At 39.3% G+C, this 18783-nt stretch overlaps 2 protein-coding genes across 3 annotated transcripts in view; both read left to right on the forward strand.

Annotated features, from left to right (window-relative positions):
- Positions 1 to 4720: 4720 nt before the first annotated feature.
- On the forward strand, positions 4721 to 11252 carry spmip4 (sperm microtubule inner protein 4). 2 transcript variants are annotated; one of them, XM_080897181.1, is made up of 10 exons: positions 4721 to 4846; positions 5175 to 5220; positions 6058 to 6204; positions 6301 to 6372; positions 6489 to 6518; positions 6599 to 6789; positions 6860 to 6948; positions 7027 to 7201; positions 8588 to 8676; positions 8753 to 11252. In XM_080897181.1, the coding sequence occupies exons 3-10, from the start codon at positions 6101 to 6103 to the stop codon at positions 9647 to 9649; spliced, it is 1647 nt and encodes a 548-aa protein (XP_080753307.1). In that variant the 5' UTR covers positions 4721 to 4846; positions 5175 to 5220; positions 6058 to 6100; the 3' UTR covers positions 9650 to 11252. The 2 variants fall into 2 exon arrangements, with proteins under 2 accessions (XP_080753307.1, XP_080753306.1); XM_080897180.1 differs by lacking the exon at positions 4721 to 4846 and having other exon boundaries at positions 5062 to 5220.
- Positions 11253 to 11547: 295 nt separating this feature from the next.
- Positions 11548 to 18783, forward strand: part of osbpl3b (oxysterol binding protein-like 3b) — a 36198-nt gene continuing 28962 nt past the window's right edge. Inside the window, exon 1 of the mRNA XM_080896284.1 lies at positions 11548 to 11750. The gene's annotated coding sequence lies outside the window, so the exon portion shown is untranslated. The remainder of the gene's footprint in view (positions 11751 to 18783) is intronic.

Consider the following 18783-nt stretch of genomic DNA (forward strand, 5'->3'; position numbering starts at 1 on the left):
TTTCTCTGGGGATTTCTGTGGAATAGTATGCAGAGGTGTGGAAAAACACAGCGCCTATTCTCCCCAGCAATAAAAAACAGAAAAAAGAAAAGACAACTGCAGGGCAGTGTCTTTAGTGCCTCTCTTTATTCTGTACCACCAGAGACACTCAGCTCACCATAAAGTCAGTGATGTTTCAGTTACATTTACAGGAAAAACGCTGTTTTTAATGTACATTTAAATAATGAAGCTGTTTGAACAGATGGCCAAAGTAAACATGCACATTGTATTTTAAATGTGATGGATGGATGGATGGATGGATGGATGGATGGATGGATAGATAGATAGATAGATAGATAGATAGATAGATAGATAGATAGATAGATAGATAGATAGATAGATAGATAGATAGATAGATAGATAGATAGATAGATAGATAGATAGATAGATAGATAGATAGATAGATAGATAGATAGATAGATAGATAGATAGATAGATAGATAGATAGATAGATAGATAGATAGATAGATAGATAGAGCTCTGACTTGCTTTATGAACAGCTCTGAATAACTCAAGGGCACTTGCCTCCCAGCTAACAGAATGTGACTGAATAGTTGGAGAATGAAATGAAAACATTTAAATAAAATCTGTTAATTTACCACATTTTTTCCCCAAGCAACTCTATGCAAATGAGGAAAAAATGGTGTAATTTTATTTAAAACTATTTTCATTGTACTGACAAATGCACCTATGTTACCTTGGAGTCTCACGCACACACACACACACATGCACACAAGCCCACACACTGTGCTCTGTGATTGTGAAATGTGTGTGTGTGTGTGTGTGTGTGTGTGTGTGTGTGTGTGTGTGTGTGTGTGTGTGTGTGTGTGTGTGTGTGTGTGTGTGTGTGTGTGTGTGTGTTTCCTGAAACATGAAATTAAAGAAAAATTCTCCCGAGCTGTGAGCTTTGAAGTGTGAGTTCACAGGTTCATCTTTTTTTCTTTCATCCTTAGCTCACATGAAAGAAACATCATGGATGTCTTCATAAGTCCTTTCAGAAAGCTTATAGTCCGCCAACAAGACAAGGACGGATTTGTAACTGGGCACTGAAGACGAGTGCAAGAGTCAGTGTGTGTGTGTCTGTCTTTCAACCATCAACACATTCTCTTTTTTCAGCAGTTAGAAAGTAACATTTTTATTTATTTAGTTTTGTCGTTTTGCCTCTGTACACCACTAAATCTGATTTTAAGTCATTATCCATTTCCCACCGTGAAGTGTTGTTTGAGCAGGGAATATAGCCCTGTGCACTTCTCATTTAATCAGCAGCCACATCATCAATAAACACCAGTGATCCGGTTCCACTGGCAGCCATATATGCACATGTCACCATGTTTGTCAAACCATTAGCTTTTTCTTTCCTTCTCCATACTTCTCTTCTCCCATTATTCTAGTACAGTTTAGTCTTTGTTTCATTTGTCAGATAATGCAGCCTCCTTTATCTGGTTTTTGGCAAAGTCTAACTTTTTACTGAGTGTAAACAGTGGTTTGCATCTTGCTGTAAACCAATCTCTGTGTTTCCATTCATGAAGGCATTTCTTGGTTGCAGACTTCCTCGCTTTTAACTTTGAACATTTTTAACTTTGTTAGATGTTATTAAGTTTTCTGGCTGTAATTCTAAGACCTTATCTGTTTGCACTGAAGCTGAATTTTGTTTGTGTCTGATTGTGCTGTGTTTGCAGGGTAAGATAGCTTAATAAAATTGCTAAAAGCAATATTACTACAACATAATTGGCACCGCAAAGCTGATGAGACCTGACAGTCTTTAGCTTCACTTGTGGCTTTCAGAGGTTAGAAGGTGAAGTTTAATTTCTGCTCTCCTTTAACAGGTTTTGACCAGTGAGGTTATTTTTTTGTGAAGTCAGTCTTTTTCTGACAAAGTTGTATTTTTACTCAGTTGTATAAAGCATTTGTATTCTATTTTTATCCTATTGTATATTTTATTCTATTTATTCTACTGTATATAGTATTTTATTTTATTCTATTCTGTACAGTTGTGTACAGTATTTTATTCCTATTGTATTCTAATTTTTGCTATATAACTTTTGCACTGTCCACTTCCTGCTATGACAAAACAAATTTCCCACGTGTGGGACTAATAAAGGTTATCTTATCTTATCTTATCTTATCTTATCTTATCTTATCTTATCTTATCTTATCTTATCTTATCTTATCTTATCTTATCTTATCAACAAATGTCACATGATGACAGTGGTGAGCTAATTTTTCACAATGTGTCTGAAGTTCTTGGCATGAGAGCTACAGATAAGGCTGGTTTCCTGTTGTTGTTGCAAATCATCCACTAACTGTCAACTTCCATCTGCACAATAACCTAATATTAGGGAAAGCACTGCAGCTGCACATTTATAATGCAGCAGCGGGAACTATAATCCGGAGAGAGAGCGGCAGCTCTGCTGGGCCAGAGCAGGGTAATTGGTTACTGGACTTAGCTTATGCTGCTTGATAGGACTTGCATGTTTTGCTGAGACTTTGGACAAGGTCTCTTGAGAATCCCAATTAAAAAGCAGAATGCAGAATGGGTCTTGTGAGTTAACAAACAAGGTTTGCTGCTTGGAAAGCAGTCCAAATCGCGTTCAATAAAAGGCAGCCGCACGCATTGATTGAAAAACTGGTATTTTAATGCAATTTTCAGGTTTCTGGATTTAGTGTATCTTCAATAAACTTCTTACTACTAGGCATAAAAAAGACCCTGCATGAATAATAGAGTGTTTGCAGTGGTTCAAACCATTTTTGTTGTTTTATTTGAGAGTTGGTCTGGTATGGAAAGGTCTCTCCCATAATTTTCACATATTAAGCAAATCTGGATCCAGTAACATCTGAATGGGAATCTAATGCTGTGGCCTTTTGGTCACTGTGCATAAAGGCAGAGCATATCACAGCAGCTTTAAATGTAATATGCCTATGTTTTGTAGTTACTTATTTAGCCATAAATATTTTATGTTACATAATAAAGAAACATTTTCAGGGGGTTTAATATCATAAATCTTGTTTTCAAATTAAAAACGAATGTAATTGTTTTGGGGACAAGTGTGAAAAGGAAAATTGAAGGATGATATCAATTTGCTATCATTACACATGAAAGAGCTGGCTCAGCAGGAATAAAAGTTTTTCAATCACCTTTATTTCTTTAACAGGAAGTAAGTGCAGGAATTTACAAGGAAATACCACGTATATGGTAAAACAGCAGTGTGTACAATTCTAACAAGGCTGGCAGTCAATATTTGGTATAATCCAAACACAGCCTGGACTCTCTTAGGCAAAGTTTCATGTCATTTCTTTAAAGTCTTCAGAAATAGTTCCCCAGGCTTCTTGAAGGACATTCAAAGCTCCTCTTGGATGTTGGCTGCTTTTTTGTTTTGTTCTCTGTCAAAATGATCCCACACTGCTTCAATAATGTTGAGGTCTGAGCGCTGGGGAGGCCTTTCCATGACTCACAGTTTAATTGTGTGTTATTCCATCCTGGTATGCTTTTATTGCATTAACAGTGTGTTTGGCATCATTGTCATATTGAAAAAAGAAGCTGTTGCATAGTGGATGAAAATCTGTCTGTACTTTTCTGTGTTCATAATTCCATCAATTCCATCAAGTCCCCAACAACACTTCCTGAAATATTTCCCCAAACCATGATGGAGCCTCCACTGTGTTTTGTACACAGTCACTGTGGTATCGCTCTCCTGATCTCCTCTGTACATATTGATAACAATTTAAACTTGAATCAAATCTTGATCCATCTAACCATCAAACTGGTTGACACAAATTTTCTGTGCAGTTCTTGTGTAATCTGACATACCTGAGTCTTTCCTTAAGAAAGCTTAATGACAGCCTCCCTTCCACTGAGCCCATTTCTTATGAGACAGTAGTTGAACCTAGTGAACAGTAGGTGGATCAAGGGCCAAATGCATCACTCAGATCCTGCCTGAGTCTTTGCTGGATATTTTTTTTTTCCTATTCCTTAAGGACATGAGATTCAGATACTGTTGCCTGTTATGTGTAGACATAACACTGGTTAATCCCCTCAGTGACTGAATAGGTCTGTGTTTAATGGCTTAATTTAACAATTAGACATTCCTCTGAAAACAATCAGGTACAAGGACTGGACTAAAAGTAAGTGAAAAAGCAGCTAATGTCCAAAGAAAAATTTTGAAAGAACTTTAGAGGTTTTCTCCAAAGCACTATCACTCAATAAAACTTAAAAAAATAAATAAATAAATAAATAAATAAATAAAATACAAGAAACTATGAGGCGCAGTTTGTAAAGTGAAACATGGAAAGTGAAAACAGGAAACTAAATATTTGGTTTCCTGTAACATTTAGATTTAACATTTAGATTTAAATATAACATTTAGATTTAACTTTTAAAATTGTGTTTTAAATATGAAAAGTTACAAACATTTTACTAAATGTTGTAAAAAATGACTCGGGAAAAATCATGTTTTTGTAAGGTTTTGAGCTAAATGTGGAAAAATGTTGCTGTTAATTTCAGCATGTTTCACTTTACAAACGACGCCCCACACGTGTTACTTTTTGGCATGCCAACACTTACATTTGATGGACAGTTTGGGGGCATTCACTAATGCACATAATCTGGATCTATTTCAGTCCTTGTGTTGCGCAGGAATGAAATACGACTCCTGCAACCCAACACCAGTCGCACAGCTTGTATCTGGTGTCGGTGTGTGCTAGTCAGAGCCAGCTTCATTTTCTTTGCACCCATTCACTGAGCTGTGAATGCGTAATATTATCAGATCCACACTGGATGACTGGATGATGGGCGTTCTCAGCAGTGATTGTAAGTAATATTAGTAAATCAGCCAAGACTTGATTTTTGAACAATAAGAACTGTAAAAATTACATCGCACTGGTCTTAGAGTAGTCAGTGTTTAGTTAGGTTAGTTTTACAGTTGCTTTTAAGTGACATCAGTACTACACACAGTGGGCTGGATTGGGTGTCGCTCACTCTGACCCTATTGTTTGTAACACTGTCACTCTGCCTGTCCCAGGAATTCAAACCCACCTCTTTGGTCAAAAGCAAAGAGGAGATCCTCCTGTTCAGTCAAAAAAAAGGCTTTAAAATGTTCACCTTTATTTGAAACAAGACATTTGTGTGTTTATCACAGACAGATACTCGGAACTTCTCTGGACTTCCTTTATACCACTGTCCAGGTAAGTTAATATTACGAAAATAGTAATTTATATTAATTAATGATTAAACAGCAAGTATACTCTAGAAGATTAGTCGCTGTATATATAAAATACTGCACAAAAGTCTTAGGCCGCCCCTCACTTAATGTTTTTCTATGAAAATGGGAAATAGATCCAATGATATTTTTATTTCTTTAAGTAGCTGTCCAGGCTTCTTTGAGATTCAAAGCCTTTCTTTGGATGTTAGCTACTTTTTGTCCCATGGTTTGCAGATGGCTGGAAATTATCACTCCATAAGACCTGTTGCCACTTTTTCAGGGGAGTTATTGTAGAATTTGCCGTACCTCAGCCTTCTTCAGTAAACAGATCAACCGAAAGGCCAGATGCATCTCTCGGGTCCTGTTTCAGGGCTTTCATGGATTTTTTCCCTTTTGCTTAAGGACATAACTTGCAGATCCTGTTCATCTGATGTAGATTTTTTTTTTTTTTTTTTTGGGGGGGGGGGGGGGGGGGGGATCCCTTAGTGTTACTGCTGGCATTTTTCATAGATTCATCTAAAGACATAGAAACAAATGATAGCTACTAGCAATAAAGTGCCTAAAGATGCAATTAAATAATAGGTTCTTTGCTAAATTGTCTTGTCTATGCTTTCTGACTATCCAGAGAAGTGAAGCATTAGATTTTCCTAATAAGTAACAACATAATTTTTTGTATAAAAAAATTATGTTGTATTTTTTTCTAAAATATGTGTGTTTTCTTGCTTTTATGACAGATGGTCTAATAAATTTGTTAAGTACTGTTTCTCAAGCTAAACTTGTGTGCAATTACAAACATCGCCTCTTTGTCCTTCTATACTAGTGGGGGTTTTTAGGGCTTTATCCTTCCTTCACATTCACTGATTATGAGTCAGGTCTTCAGCAGCCACATGGAGCCTTCACTCACCAGTGGATTCAGGGCTGATTTAAATAGACATTATCCCTGCGGTTATGGAGGAACCATACCTGGGTGAGTGTGATGCTGGCTTCATTATGAGACAGTCTTAGAATTTATAATGTAATATATCAAATGTAGTATAATTATATAATTATTTCACCTTCACAGGAGTATCACCAATCAACGCTGTAACAGCAGTGATGGCAGAAACAAAAGTCATGTTCGACTTAATGACCAACTGTAAGTAGCTGCTGATTTTATATAAATATTATAATCAAAAACTTCCTCTTCCTGTGTTTGTGGTGATACATAATAACAGTGATGGTGGGGTTTTTTTTGTGTGTTTTTTTTACCAGAATACCAAAACCAACGGACATAAATATAGCGTGAGTACTCTTTCCATAATGATAAACTGATTTGTTTTTGCACATAGTTCGACCCTTTCTTGTCTTTGTGCCTTTCATAGGGAGAAAATGATAAAGATTGCCATCCCAAAAGAGCATCCCTATTCATCGCACATCTCTCATTTTGCAATGTTCCCATCCTTCCACTCACCAGATGACCCACATACAGGAGTCAGAGCTGCGTCTCAATCTTTCCTCAACCTCAGTATCCCAAATAGTGCACCTGATATCACTCTGCTAAGCAAAACTAAAGGTGTGATATTCTGATAAAAGGGAGTGGTAGAATGGTTAGGTCTTTAAGATGCTTCTTTTTTCACACCTAGGTGCTCCATATAGACTTGAGAGCTTAGAAACACCACTGAAAACAAGGAAGAAGGCTGTTATGTGGACAGGAGAACATGGCTTTTTTGATGTGAGTGATGAAATATCAGTGACTTCACAGTTTCACTGACGTTAATCGAAGCATAAAGTGTCTTCCTCCTTCCACCAGCATGCAAAACCAGCGAAGGGAGAGAGCCAGGTTTTCTACCCCACTCCCCCAAAGATGGTGCTGCCCAACCTGAAACTTCGAGACTGGGATTTGACGCTATCGGAGAGGACAAGCAACATCCTGAAAAACATGGAGAAGACCCTTTGGGTCACTTCCTACCAAATGCACTACACAGGTAAGAAGTGAAAATACTGAAAAATAAATCCTTGTTAAACAGAAAGTATCAAAAGTATTCAGTTCATCAGTTTTATCTATCAGGACATATCTTAATGACCTTGTAGTACCATATCACCCTATTAGAGCACTTCGCTCTCGCTCTGCAGACCTACTTGTTGTTCCTCGAGTATTTAAAAGTAGAATGGGAGGGAGAGCCTTCAGTTTTCAGGCCCCTCTTCTGTGGAACCAGCTTCCAGTTTGGATTCGGGAGACAGACACTATCTCTACTTTTAAGATTAGGCTTAAAACTTTCCTTTTTGCCAAAGCATATAGTTAGGGCTGGACCAGGTGACCCTGAATCCTCCCTTAGTTACTCTGCAAGAGACGTAGGCTGCCGGGGGATTCCCATGATGCATTGAGTTTTTCCTTTCCAGTCACCTTTCTCACTCACTATGTGTTAACAGACCTCTCTGCATTGAATCATATCTGTTATTAACCTCTGTCTCTCTTCCACAGCATGTCTTTTATCCTGTCTTCTTTCTCTCACCCCAACCGGTCGCAGCAGATGGCCCCGCCCCTCCCTGACCCTGGTTCTGCTGGAGGTTTCTTCCTGTTAAAAGGGAGTTTTTCCTTCCCACTGTCGCCTAAGTGCTTGCTCATAGGGGGTCATATGATTGTTGGGTTTTTCTCTGTATCTATTATTGTACGATCTACTGTGCAATAAAAAGCACCTTGAGGTAACTGTTGTGATTTGGCGCTATATAAATAAAATTGAATTGAATTGAATTGATGAAAAATCTTTGTATCTTGTATTTAGCAGGTTCTAAATTATTCACATACAGCACATGAAATATTACACCGTGCTGTTATATATTTAACCAAAAAAAAGCCAAAATGCAGAAGCAATGAGGGGAAAAACTAAGTACACCCTGTGGTTCAGTATCTGGTCAAGCACCTTTTAGCAACAGTACCTTGAAGTAATCATTTCTTTATGATTTTATCTCTCGCATCATTGTAGAGGAATCTTGGCCAAGTCTTCTTTACAATGTTGCATCAGTTAATCTGAGATTTTTGAAATTTCGTTTATACACAGCTATCTTAATGTCATGCCACAGCATTTCAATTAGGTTGAGGTCCAAATCAGCAGCCTTCCACCACTGGACCCAACAGTTGGTTTGATGTGTTCTTTTTAGAGAGATGAGGCTTTCATACTTGTTCAATCTTTCTGTTTCTCTGAGATCATTGTTGATGTCTTTTCTCACTGAGAAACACACACCTGAATGCTCCAGACCAGCAAACTGACAGGACTCGCAGAGGTTCTCACACTTACTGATGATCAATCAGTTGTTATTGTATTTTGTGCAGTAATCCAAAATCTGACATTAATGTGAAATCTTGTTTTAAGGATCAGGGCCAGCAAATCCTTTTATGACAGATGATTTCAAGGAAAAAATGACTAACTTTGCTGGGATTAATTCACACACGTCAAACCTGGTAAAAGCCATTGCATTTATTATACGGTAGCATTAACAGACCAGAACACTAATAAGTCTAATTATTTTCCCTGCAGCAAGAAAGGTCGCATCCTGTGTTTGTTCCTTCTAAAGCAAGGCAAGGATGTAGAAAAAGACTGGGGAGCAATGTCAGGAGGAGCAGCTGCAGTCCCACTGCTGCTGAACTCCAAAATACATCTCCAACTCTAAACCAAAGCACTGCCTCGCCTGCTGTGAACCAACCACAAGAGATCACAGCTATGCGTAATGAGGCACCAGATCTGAACCAAATGGGTCATACTCAATCAAAGTGCAGCACTAACTCCACAAAGGCACAGCAGACTGAGCTGTCCCAGGAGGTCTTACGCAAGCAGCAAGCTCAGTGCAAATGCTCTGCGCATAAGGGCAGAAAGAGGGAAAACTGCAAAGTCCAGTTTGACAATGTCATGCAAGGATCCCCGTCACAGAGCAACCAAGAGGCTAACGCTGCCCAGATCACAAACACAGAGCAACTCTGGGACCTGTCCAACCGCCTACATCCCCAAGGAGGGATAGAAGTCAACAGAGAGGAAAGCATCTGTGTAAAGGATGTGCTAAATGACAAAAAACTTTTTAAAGTTGGAAGAAATATACCCAGCTGTAGTCCACTACTTGAAGACAAAGACCAGACGGGCAGGGAATCACATCCCAAATTGTTACCAGGAGCAGAGGACAGAGAGCGGCTACATGGCAACTCTAATCCGTGCATCATGCCACGCTCTCCTGTCCTGCCAGGCAGTTCTTCCATTGGGACTGTGGGTAAATCAGGTGCAGCCCTGACCCTATTAGACCTTCAACATTCATTCAGCAAGTCAGAGGCTCATCGCAAGTTCAACAGCTCCATCACTCATGCCGCTGTGAACCTTAGAGACAACGTAGTCTGTGGGAAAAAACACAACTTCTATGGGATTAACTGCTACTACATCCATGGATGACCTTCCATCCAGCCATTTTTCCCACTTGCCCAATTCAGAATTGCAAGGATGGATGGAGTTGTTCCCAGCTGTCAGAGGAGAAATGGCATGGTACACCCTGGACAGTTTACCACTCTCACATTTACACCTACAGCCAATTAACCTAACCACATACACGTTTTTGGACTGTGGGAGGAAGCCTGAGGACGGGGAGAGCATACAAACTCCACACAGGAAGGCCCTGTCCAGCTGGTGGATTGAAACCCAGGGCCTTTGTGCTGTGAGGCAACAGTACTAACCACTGCAGCTCCCATATGGCCTTATAAACATAATTGTAATATCTCAGTAAAGCAATAGCAGTTCTAATAACCTGAATCCTGAAAGTAACTTAGTATTAAAATTTAAATGACTGCATGTATTTAACATTACTTAAGTGTGACTTTTCATAACCAAAGATGCAGTGGACAGTTTTTCAGAAGCATTATTGCACCTATAGAGCAATTTATCACAGGTTTCAATATAGGTTATTGTTACATAACACCCACATTAAAGACTTCTTGGCACAACTAAAAATGGACTTTCATGGACTGACCATAAGGAATACAGCCTATTTTGTGCAATCCCTCATATGACTATAGTCACATTTAAAGTTTCTCTGTAATTGTATAAGAATGCAATTTGTTTTTCTTTCAGACTGAAGCTAATTAGAATAAACATATTACTGCGAGCACAGTAAGTGTTTCATCCATGTCGGAAGCATTGTTAATTTGCTCTTTACTTTCCCACATTTCATTTGCATTAGAGCTCAGGATTTATTTTACAGTACTGGTCTCTTACAAGCTGTGGCTAATTGTATCAAGTAAAATAAAAGCAACAGCCTTCAAAGCTCACTTCAGTGAGTTCAGCCAGCCTGCACAGTGCACACAGAAGCAATTCAGCTGTACCAGATTCATAATGCTGCACAGATGAATACTTTAGTCTTCCCTGTAACCTTTCCAATTTTACAGAGAGAGAGAGAGAAAAATACGAGGCTGATTTTTCCAGCAAATGTAACACAGAGTGCAGAACAGAGCATTGTGCTGCCTGTGTTATGGAATCCAACTCTGTGTATTATAGGTGCCGCAGTAACCTTCCAGCGTGCCACTGTGAAAGGAAAAAAAAAGGCTCTTTTGCACAAAATCTGTTGCAGTCAGGCTGACTTGTGTGAAATGATTTTTTTTATGACAGTATGTCCTTGAGGTGCAAGCCTGCAGCCTTCACTGATACAACAGCGTCTCATTCAGACTTTCACTGAAAAAGAATAATGGCTCACAAAGCAAAGTAGACATGCACAGTTTGCTGTTTAATAATGGAGACAATATCAGTTTGTCGACGGGATGGAAATAAAAATTATATGGCTTTTGTTGAGTTCTGTTTCTGTCTGCTGTCATAATTATGCAATAAGTCTATACTTAAATCACGTGAAATGACTTAAATGTATAGAAAAACGTACCTATTTACTCAACTGTTGTATGTTTGCATTTTAATCTGTTTGCAGACGCTTTGACTGTTTAACAGCACAGATGTGATTCAGCAGTGTATCCAGTAGGTGGCGGTATATGCTAACTTTTGTCGTTTGAACTTCATTTATCGCTTCTAATAACAGTTATTTAACCATTTTTGTGATATTTACTAATGTGAATAGTCAAATAAAATAAAATAAAATAAGTCAAATAAGATATTTATCCTCTAAGATCCACTATAACGCATTAATTAACAGGACTGCATGTAAAATATGAAGACTTCTACACTGTGTCCTTGCGCTTTGGGGACCTCCTCTACACGTCTATGCGTCACGGAAACATGTCAGTGATAGAAACGCCGCCCCTTTAAGTTGACGCCGAGCTTTGCTTTGCAGTTTAATTGGAGTTGGCCTCAGTCAGTCGCCTCTCATCTCCCTCCTCCGTACAGCGGTGGAGAGACTGATGCTTTTCAGCGCGGCTGGATGGTGCATGTGTGTACTTGTCATAGTAGAGTAGCCAGGCTGTTTGGTTGGGGCTCTAAATTGACTATCTCTTCTCCGGCTGTGGCCTTTCCTGTAGTTAAACATCTGTTCACCGATCGTGTCCATCTGTAGCTCAAGGTGAGTGTGTTTTGTTTCTCTCTCTCTCTCGTCCAAGAAAAACTCTTTGGCCTTGTAATTTTCTCTTATGCAATGATGAATCTCAAACCCTCTGGAAGTTATTTGATTGATTATGATCTTTCAGCCGAACAAATCAGGTGCATGTGAATCTTTAGTTGTAATGTTCTTCGAAACACTTCAGCAGAGTCATCAAAGTTTAACAACCCATCGATAAACTGGATAAATGTAAAAGCGCTTGACCTTAAATTTATGTCCTATAGTTTAACAAGCAACTGGTATTTATATATTTATTTATTTGTTTATTTAAAGGTCTGGACATGAGACAATATGAACAACAATAGATCACTTTGGTCTCCAGACTCTTGAGTCTTCTACAAGTTATAAAAGATGGTCTGTTGTTTCTATGATAAACCTAATATGCAGTAGAACTCATTAGCTTCACAGGCGACAAGTCATAAGCCAGGACTGTGAATAATGTGCCTTTATGACTGTGTGTATCTCTCATGCTGAGTGGATGTAGGTGTGTGTGATATCCATTTTCAGATTCAATCATGGCTGGAGCGCAGCATCTCCTGCTTAACAGATAGTGGTCAAAGCAAACAGGATTATGGAGGATTTTGCTTTGTTTCACATGTAATATTCAATATTTATGGTAGTTATCAGTGCACCCGAGCAGGATTCATAAATCCAGCTGAATAAGAGTGACTTATGGCACAACTTCACAGTGAAAAAAAATGTGACTCAAAGCTGTTTTGTCAGAGATCTATGTGGCTCATATACAGAGTAATTTTACAGCTAACACAAGGTCGCTCAGTTTTCTAGAGTCCTGTGTAAACAGTGCAACAGAGGAGGCTTTTCAAGTGTTGCTTGAACTGTGTTTGTTCAAACATGTATGGGGAAGGCCACTCAGAATTTCAGCATAAATGCACGCTGGCATGAGGTGGAGCAAAGGAGGTAGATAGTGTGCATGCTGCCACAGATTTGTACACAGTTAAGGAGAAAGTCAAGGTTATTCAGTGGAACATTGAGTTTTATTTTTATTTTTTTCTTAGAGATTGGCAATGTTGATTGTTGTGACACTAAATTCTTGAGGGCTTGGTAAGTTTCACTGTATAAACTACTTCTCATTTTTCTGTCACAGCTGTGCTCACTGGGGACTATGGTTTGTTTGGTGGCCCATCTGTCTTTCCTGCAGCTCCTGAGGTTTTTTGCTCCTATCACGCCCAAGACAGTGATTGCAGTCAAACACAAAGAGACTGTGAGAGAGAAGAATCAATAGAATCTGTGGAATGCAACAGCGAGAAATAAAATAAAATTGCTTTGTCTGGGGGAAAACACATATAATCGCAGAGTTTCAAAAAGAAAACGTGGTTAAGGAGGATTTTCTAAATTTATTTTATTTTATTTAACTGGACATTTTGTACAGTAGAATATTTATTTTGAAAATCCTAAATAATAGGTGTGGTGCTTAATTTAATTTCATGGGTATAGCTAGTATTAGCAGTAAAGCACTGCATTTCATAAGGTGACCTCCAGCTCACAGTAATTTCACTGAATGTTTGAATGGGCCTATAATCTGTCAGATTCTACAGAATTCGTTCATTTTGGTGCTGAGTCTTTATATTGCATGGGCTGTTTCCAGTTTTTTAGGTCACCTGCTGTTGTGTTGTTTATAGTGTAACATCATATTGCAGAAAATTGCACAGCACCGATGGTCAGGCCAGCACATTGATATTTACCAGTCAATAATTTCCTTGCAATGATCAACAGAATTCAGATAGCAGAGGATGTATAGAGCTATCATTTTCGCACACTGGCTCATACAGTGACCTGTGTGAAGTAGTTGTGGCTTCAGGGTGTACGTTACAAAAAACCCCAAACTTATTTGTAATAGCCGCTAACTGGCAGGTGAACAATGCAAAAAAAAGTGTCAACAAAGCAGCTGTTGTGAGTATGTGGCAGGTGTTTTTGCTATTTTTGCAGGGCCTGTAGGTCTACATAAATAATTCATGTGGTTTCATATCTAAAAATATACATGTGGGTTTTGGGCCGGCACAAGAGAAGCTCCTCCTTTGAGCTGTAGTTTCTGTAGTTTTCAAATTCAACTTAAGGGTTTTTGTTTTGTTTTTGTTTGTTTTGTTTTTTTTTTTTGGGGGGGGGGGGGTTCTAAATAATAGAACTGAAAGAAGTTTCTCAGATGAGAGGTGAAACGTCTTCAAGCAACTTGAAGAAGTCCAGACGCTTTTCTTTACAAGCTCCTTTGACTACGATGACCTGGATGACTGAGAACCTTCACAGACGTTTCTAAATAATAAAACCCTGCAACAGGCTGATGACTTTTCCTCTTGCCTTATGACAGCTGAGATAGCCTCCAGCTCCCCAACACAACCCTGAATTTGATAGCAGGATAGATGGATAAGATCATCACTCCCGCTGTTATGCAATTTGTCCATCTACTTTTTGTCCAAATTTGTAATATAGTTTTTTAATAGCAGCTTGCTACTCTTGTCTTCAGCCTCCTCCAGGCATTGGAGAGACTGAAAGAAGCTCAGAGGCTGGTTTCGTAACTCCCTCACAGACTGCCAGATATCTGCATGAAATTTTAACGAGGGCGGCACTAGTTGATACTTATTGATAAAAACCAATAAAGCACAGTGAGGGGGAAAAAACATGTTTTTTTCCAAACTCCTGCATATGGTAAATGGCCTGTATTTATATAGCGCTTTACTAGTCCCTAAGGACCCCAAAGCGCTTTACATATCCAGTCATCCACCCATTCACACACTGGTGATGGCAAGCTACATTGTAGCCACAGCCACCCTGGGGCGCACTGACAGAGGAAAGGCTGCCGGATACTGGCGCCACCGGACCCTCTGACCACCACCAGTAGGCTACGGGTGAAGTGTCTTGCCCAAGGACACAACGACCGAGACTGTCCAAGCCGGGGCTCGAACCGGCAACCTTCCGATTACAAGGCGAACTCTTGAGCCACAATCGCCCGTCTATAATAGCGGTCTTTCTGTGGCATTTAAAACTGATCCGATACTGTCTTTAAGAATGACAGTTTTTATGTAACAGAACAGTTACTTCTGCTTTTCAAGTTCAAATCATATCAACAAATACCGACATAATAAAGCATGACAGTGTCATTTTATACAGTCACTTGCCACTTTATTAGGTACACCCTTCTAGTACAGGGTTGGGCCCCTGAGCTGCCTTAATTCTCATGGCATTGGTTCAACAATCCCCTGAAAACGTTCTTTAGAGATTTGGATTCATATTGACATGATAGCATCACACAATTGCTTCAGATTTGTGGGTGAAGGCCATCTGAGTACAGTGAACTCATCATCATGTTCAAAAAATCTGTTTTAGATGATCTGAGCTTTGTGACAAGGCAGGATTCACCCCTGCTTTTATGATGTTTACACCAAATTCTGACCCTACCATTCGAATTCTCACAGGGAAATCTAGACTCATCAGACCAGGCAATGTTTTTTTTCCAGTGTTGCCTGGTCTGATAAGTTTTAATTGCTGAGGAGATGCAAATTCTAGTCCTAGTTTCCTGTTCTTGGCAGCTCATTGTGGTATTCCTATGCTGTGTAGCCTGTCTGCTTCAGGGCTGAACATGGTGTGCATTTAGAGATGGTCTTCTTCATACCTTTGTTGTAACATTCTTCACTGATCTCCTGCATCATCAAAGCATTTTTACACAGATAACTATCGCTCACTGGGTAGTTTTTCTTTTTTGCATGATTCTCTATGAGCCTTTATGCCATCAACAACCATTCAAAGTCACTTAAATCACTTTTTCCCCAAATCTACACACATAAATGTGCTCCCATGTGATGGTCAACGAGTGCTGCAACAGATGTACCCAATAAAGTGGCTGGTTAGTGTGCATATTTGGTGGTAGTGCTCTGTTCTGAGACCACTCCCCATTTAAAGTCACTTAAATCACCTTTCTTCCTCATTTTGAACTTCAGGTCTTGTCTTTGTATCAACATGCCTAATTACACAGAGTTGCTGCCATGTGATCTGAGTAGTTGCAGTTGAACAGATGTACCTAATAAAGTGGTGAGCTGGTGCATAAGAATCTATCCCTGCTTATTTTCACAGCTGTAGATGAAGGTTCTGTTAATTTGTAGTTCTCGTTGCTTTGTCCTCACTGGTTGAAAAACCAGGATATTGTGAATTTTAAATAAGTAACATAACACTCCATATATATCGTGTCAGTCCATAAACTTTCAGAGATGGTTCTCATCAACCATCTTCATAAACAATGATGAATCCGACTCTTTGATTTTGGATTCTTTGATCCTTGGACTTTTCAGTCTTATGACCTGGACATGCAGTGATGTTCCAGCTTCATCAGAGCTCCCATCATGTAGCGTCCTTGTCTGATGTAAATATAACCAGCTAAACATGTTCACAGCTGTATGCTGTGCTTTGTGGCTAAGTACTGCCTCACAGTCCTGTTTTGAGTGACTCGAATTCTTGTTGGCGTGATGTGACAGATTTCAAAATATGATAGTGGTTGAATTAATTCGGTACTGAAATTGGCAGTCTGTTCACATTTTTTAGTCAAGTGAACTTTTTAGATTTGGTGTGCAATATCAAGCAAGAAATATATTAAGGTGTCTATTAGCAACATCATATGAGGAAAAAAACTTTATTTGGGCACTAAATTAGGTCAAAAGACGATGGCTGAATTTTCAAAAACCTGTAGGTGAGATCTGATCTCTCCGCAACTTTAGCAGTACTGACTGCAACTGACGTCTTTCAGAGGATGACTGCAGAGTAACCACAAAGCACGAGCTTGTCAGAGAAGAAAACTCAGCACTGCTTTGTGTTGGCTCCTCATTCTTTTGTCACTTCAGGGATGCCACAGTTTGAGTCATCCTCTGGTGCTGTGACAGTTTATATGCTACAAAATCAGGGAGGGACTCATCTGTGCTGTCCTGATGTAGTTCGTGCATGAAGTAAATCTCTCAAAATGTGGTAACTCCTCTCAGTCAGACACTTCTTTTTCTGTTCATAAATGGAAGGTAAAGGAAGACGATGCCATGTCTAAATATATCGTCACTCCAATGTCTAAGAGGTGGCTTGTGGCAGTGCAGATGTTCATTTAGCTTTTTAGAATTAGAATTAGAATTAGAATTCAACTTTATTGTCATTGCACATGCACAGGTACAGGGCAACGAAATGTGATTTCTCTTTATTAAACCTGTTTTTCGTCCCCATGAGAGTCATAACTACTGTTATCTTTAATTGGGGAAGCAACAGCTGCATCACCTGACAAGCAAGTTGCTACATGATACATCATAAAGAGCTCTCTGGGCCCGGAAATCCAGCCAATCTATGTTTTTCCCCTCTCTTATCAGCAAGTGTTGAACCAAGCTGCAGCTATTCTGCATTCTAATAGGCTGGTGCTGAGTTATGAGGCTGTCTGGCTCCCTTACACTGAGAGTACAACAAAGGAAAGGACCTCTGTCACCCTCAGAGCTGACAAGAGAAAGAGACAGTGAGGGAGTTACGGGGATGTTGGAGCGTAGGTGGTGCACCGAGGTTATAGCTGATTAACAGGATGCGGTGTAGTAGTTTTGAGAGTGTGACACAGAGCCTGTGACGTGTCAGGCAGTTTTAGGCATGAATGAGAAAGGTGGCTGTGTTTCTAGCATGAAAATAGCTCTACAAAGCTTTCCTCTTAGGGTGATGAGCAGTGACAGCTTCACACTTCTGCTTCATACTCCTGAAAATGTAATACTGCAGATAGTGGAGAGGCACTTTAAGCTCAGCACCGTGATCCCTTTTTTTGGAGCAGCTCCCTGTGGCCTTGGCAACCTTTCACCACAACTCCTTAAAGCAGATCAGGAGCAGGCGTGACTGTATGCGCGCCTCTTTCAGGAAAGGGTGTGCCTCACACACAGGGAGACGTGGGCTGGCAAACATTGCCATGTTGGAGGGTCAAGAGCTGTGAGAATGAATAATATCATTATATTGGGATGAACTAGTGTTCTTTCTGTGTCAGTCCACAATGCTGATGGCTTGTTGGGTGCTCCCATGATAACCTGGGATACTGAGAATAATCAAGTAATATATGAATAAATAAAACAAATATAAAGTTCTGTAGAGCCCTTGATCTGCAGACAATTTAAGAAGAAGGACTGCTTTCACCCTTTTCACATTTACACTGATTAAGTTTCTTGGGAAGAGATAGATCACATAAGTAAGGTGATTAATTACTGAACCTAAACGTCACAGTCTTTCCTCTTACTGATAAACTGAGGAATTGAGCGTGTTCTTGACAATCATTCATCTAATGATTGACCGAGTTAACCAAGTTGACCGAGTATTTATAATACTTTATTTATCAATTTTAAAGTTTTATTGATTTTAATTTTCTTTTCTTTTTTTTTCAAAAGAGACCTGGCCAAATGAGCAGCAGAGCTGGGGACCCAAGTGAGTTTGAGGTCATTTGAATGAGGGCTGGTCTCATTTTGGGGTTCTATTCTGCATTGCTAAGCAACAGAGTAGCCCTGTTGCTAGGCATCATCATCTTCATCATGCTACAGTTCAGATAGTGATGACCTATCAGTGATCCGATGCTGGCTCAAGCATAGATCTATGCTCAAACTCTCATCTTTTAAAAAGCTGCATTGCTGTGTCCCTTATTATGAATAGTCGTGTTTCCTCATACGTCTCCAGCCATTAGCACTATTCCTGTGCAGCACATTTTTAAACTAAGTGTTTAAAAAGTCATAATAATGTACACTTAAAATACTGTTGGCTCCAGTTTACCCTTGTTGTCTCTTCACTGACTCTCACTTAAGATCATAATATCAATTAGTTTAACTTCCTATCCCTTCAAAACCTTGCTGGTATCTAAGTTTTCATCTTAGATTTCAACCAAAGACAGAACAGTGCAGAAATTGTTATTATCATTTTTAGACATAATTAAGTCATGATATCTTAGCTTTAGACTTAAACATGCTAGCTAGCTTAAATCTGTTCAGCATTTGAAATCCTCTTC

This window comes from Rhamphochromis sp. 'chilingali', assembly GCF_963969265.1.
Source record: "Rhamphochromis sp. 'chilingali' genome assembly, chromosome: 11".
Classification (NCBI taxonomy): domain Eukaryota; kingdom Metazoa; phylum Chordata; class Actinopteri; order Cichliformes; family Cichlidae; genus Rhamphochromis; species Rhamphochromis sp. 'chilingali'.

What these genes read in the sequence shown, in the direction of transcription:
- spmip4 (XM_080897181.1), top strand. Translation starts at nt 6,101, where the DNA reads ATGAGTCAGGTCTTCAGCAGCCACATGGAGCCTTCACTCACCAGTGGA. An exon ending in CCAACGGACATAAATATAGC is followed by an intron (nt 6,519 to 6,598) that starts GTGAGTACTCTT and finishes TGCCTTTCATAG; the next exon opens with GGAGAAAATGATAAAGATTG. An exon ending in CTACCAAATGCACTACACAG is followed by an intron (nt 7,202 to 8,587) that starts GTAAGAAGTGAA and finishes TCTTGTTTTAAG; the next exon opens with GATCAGGGCCAGCAAATCCT.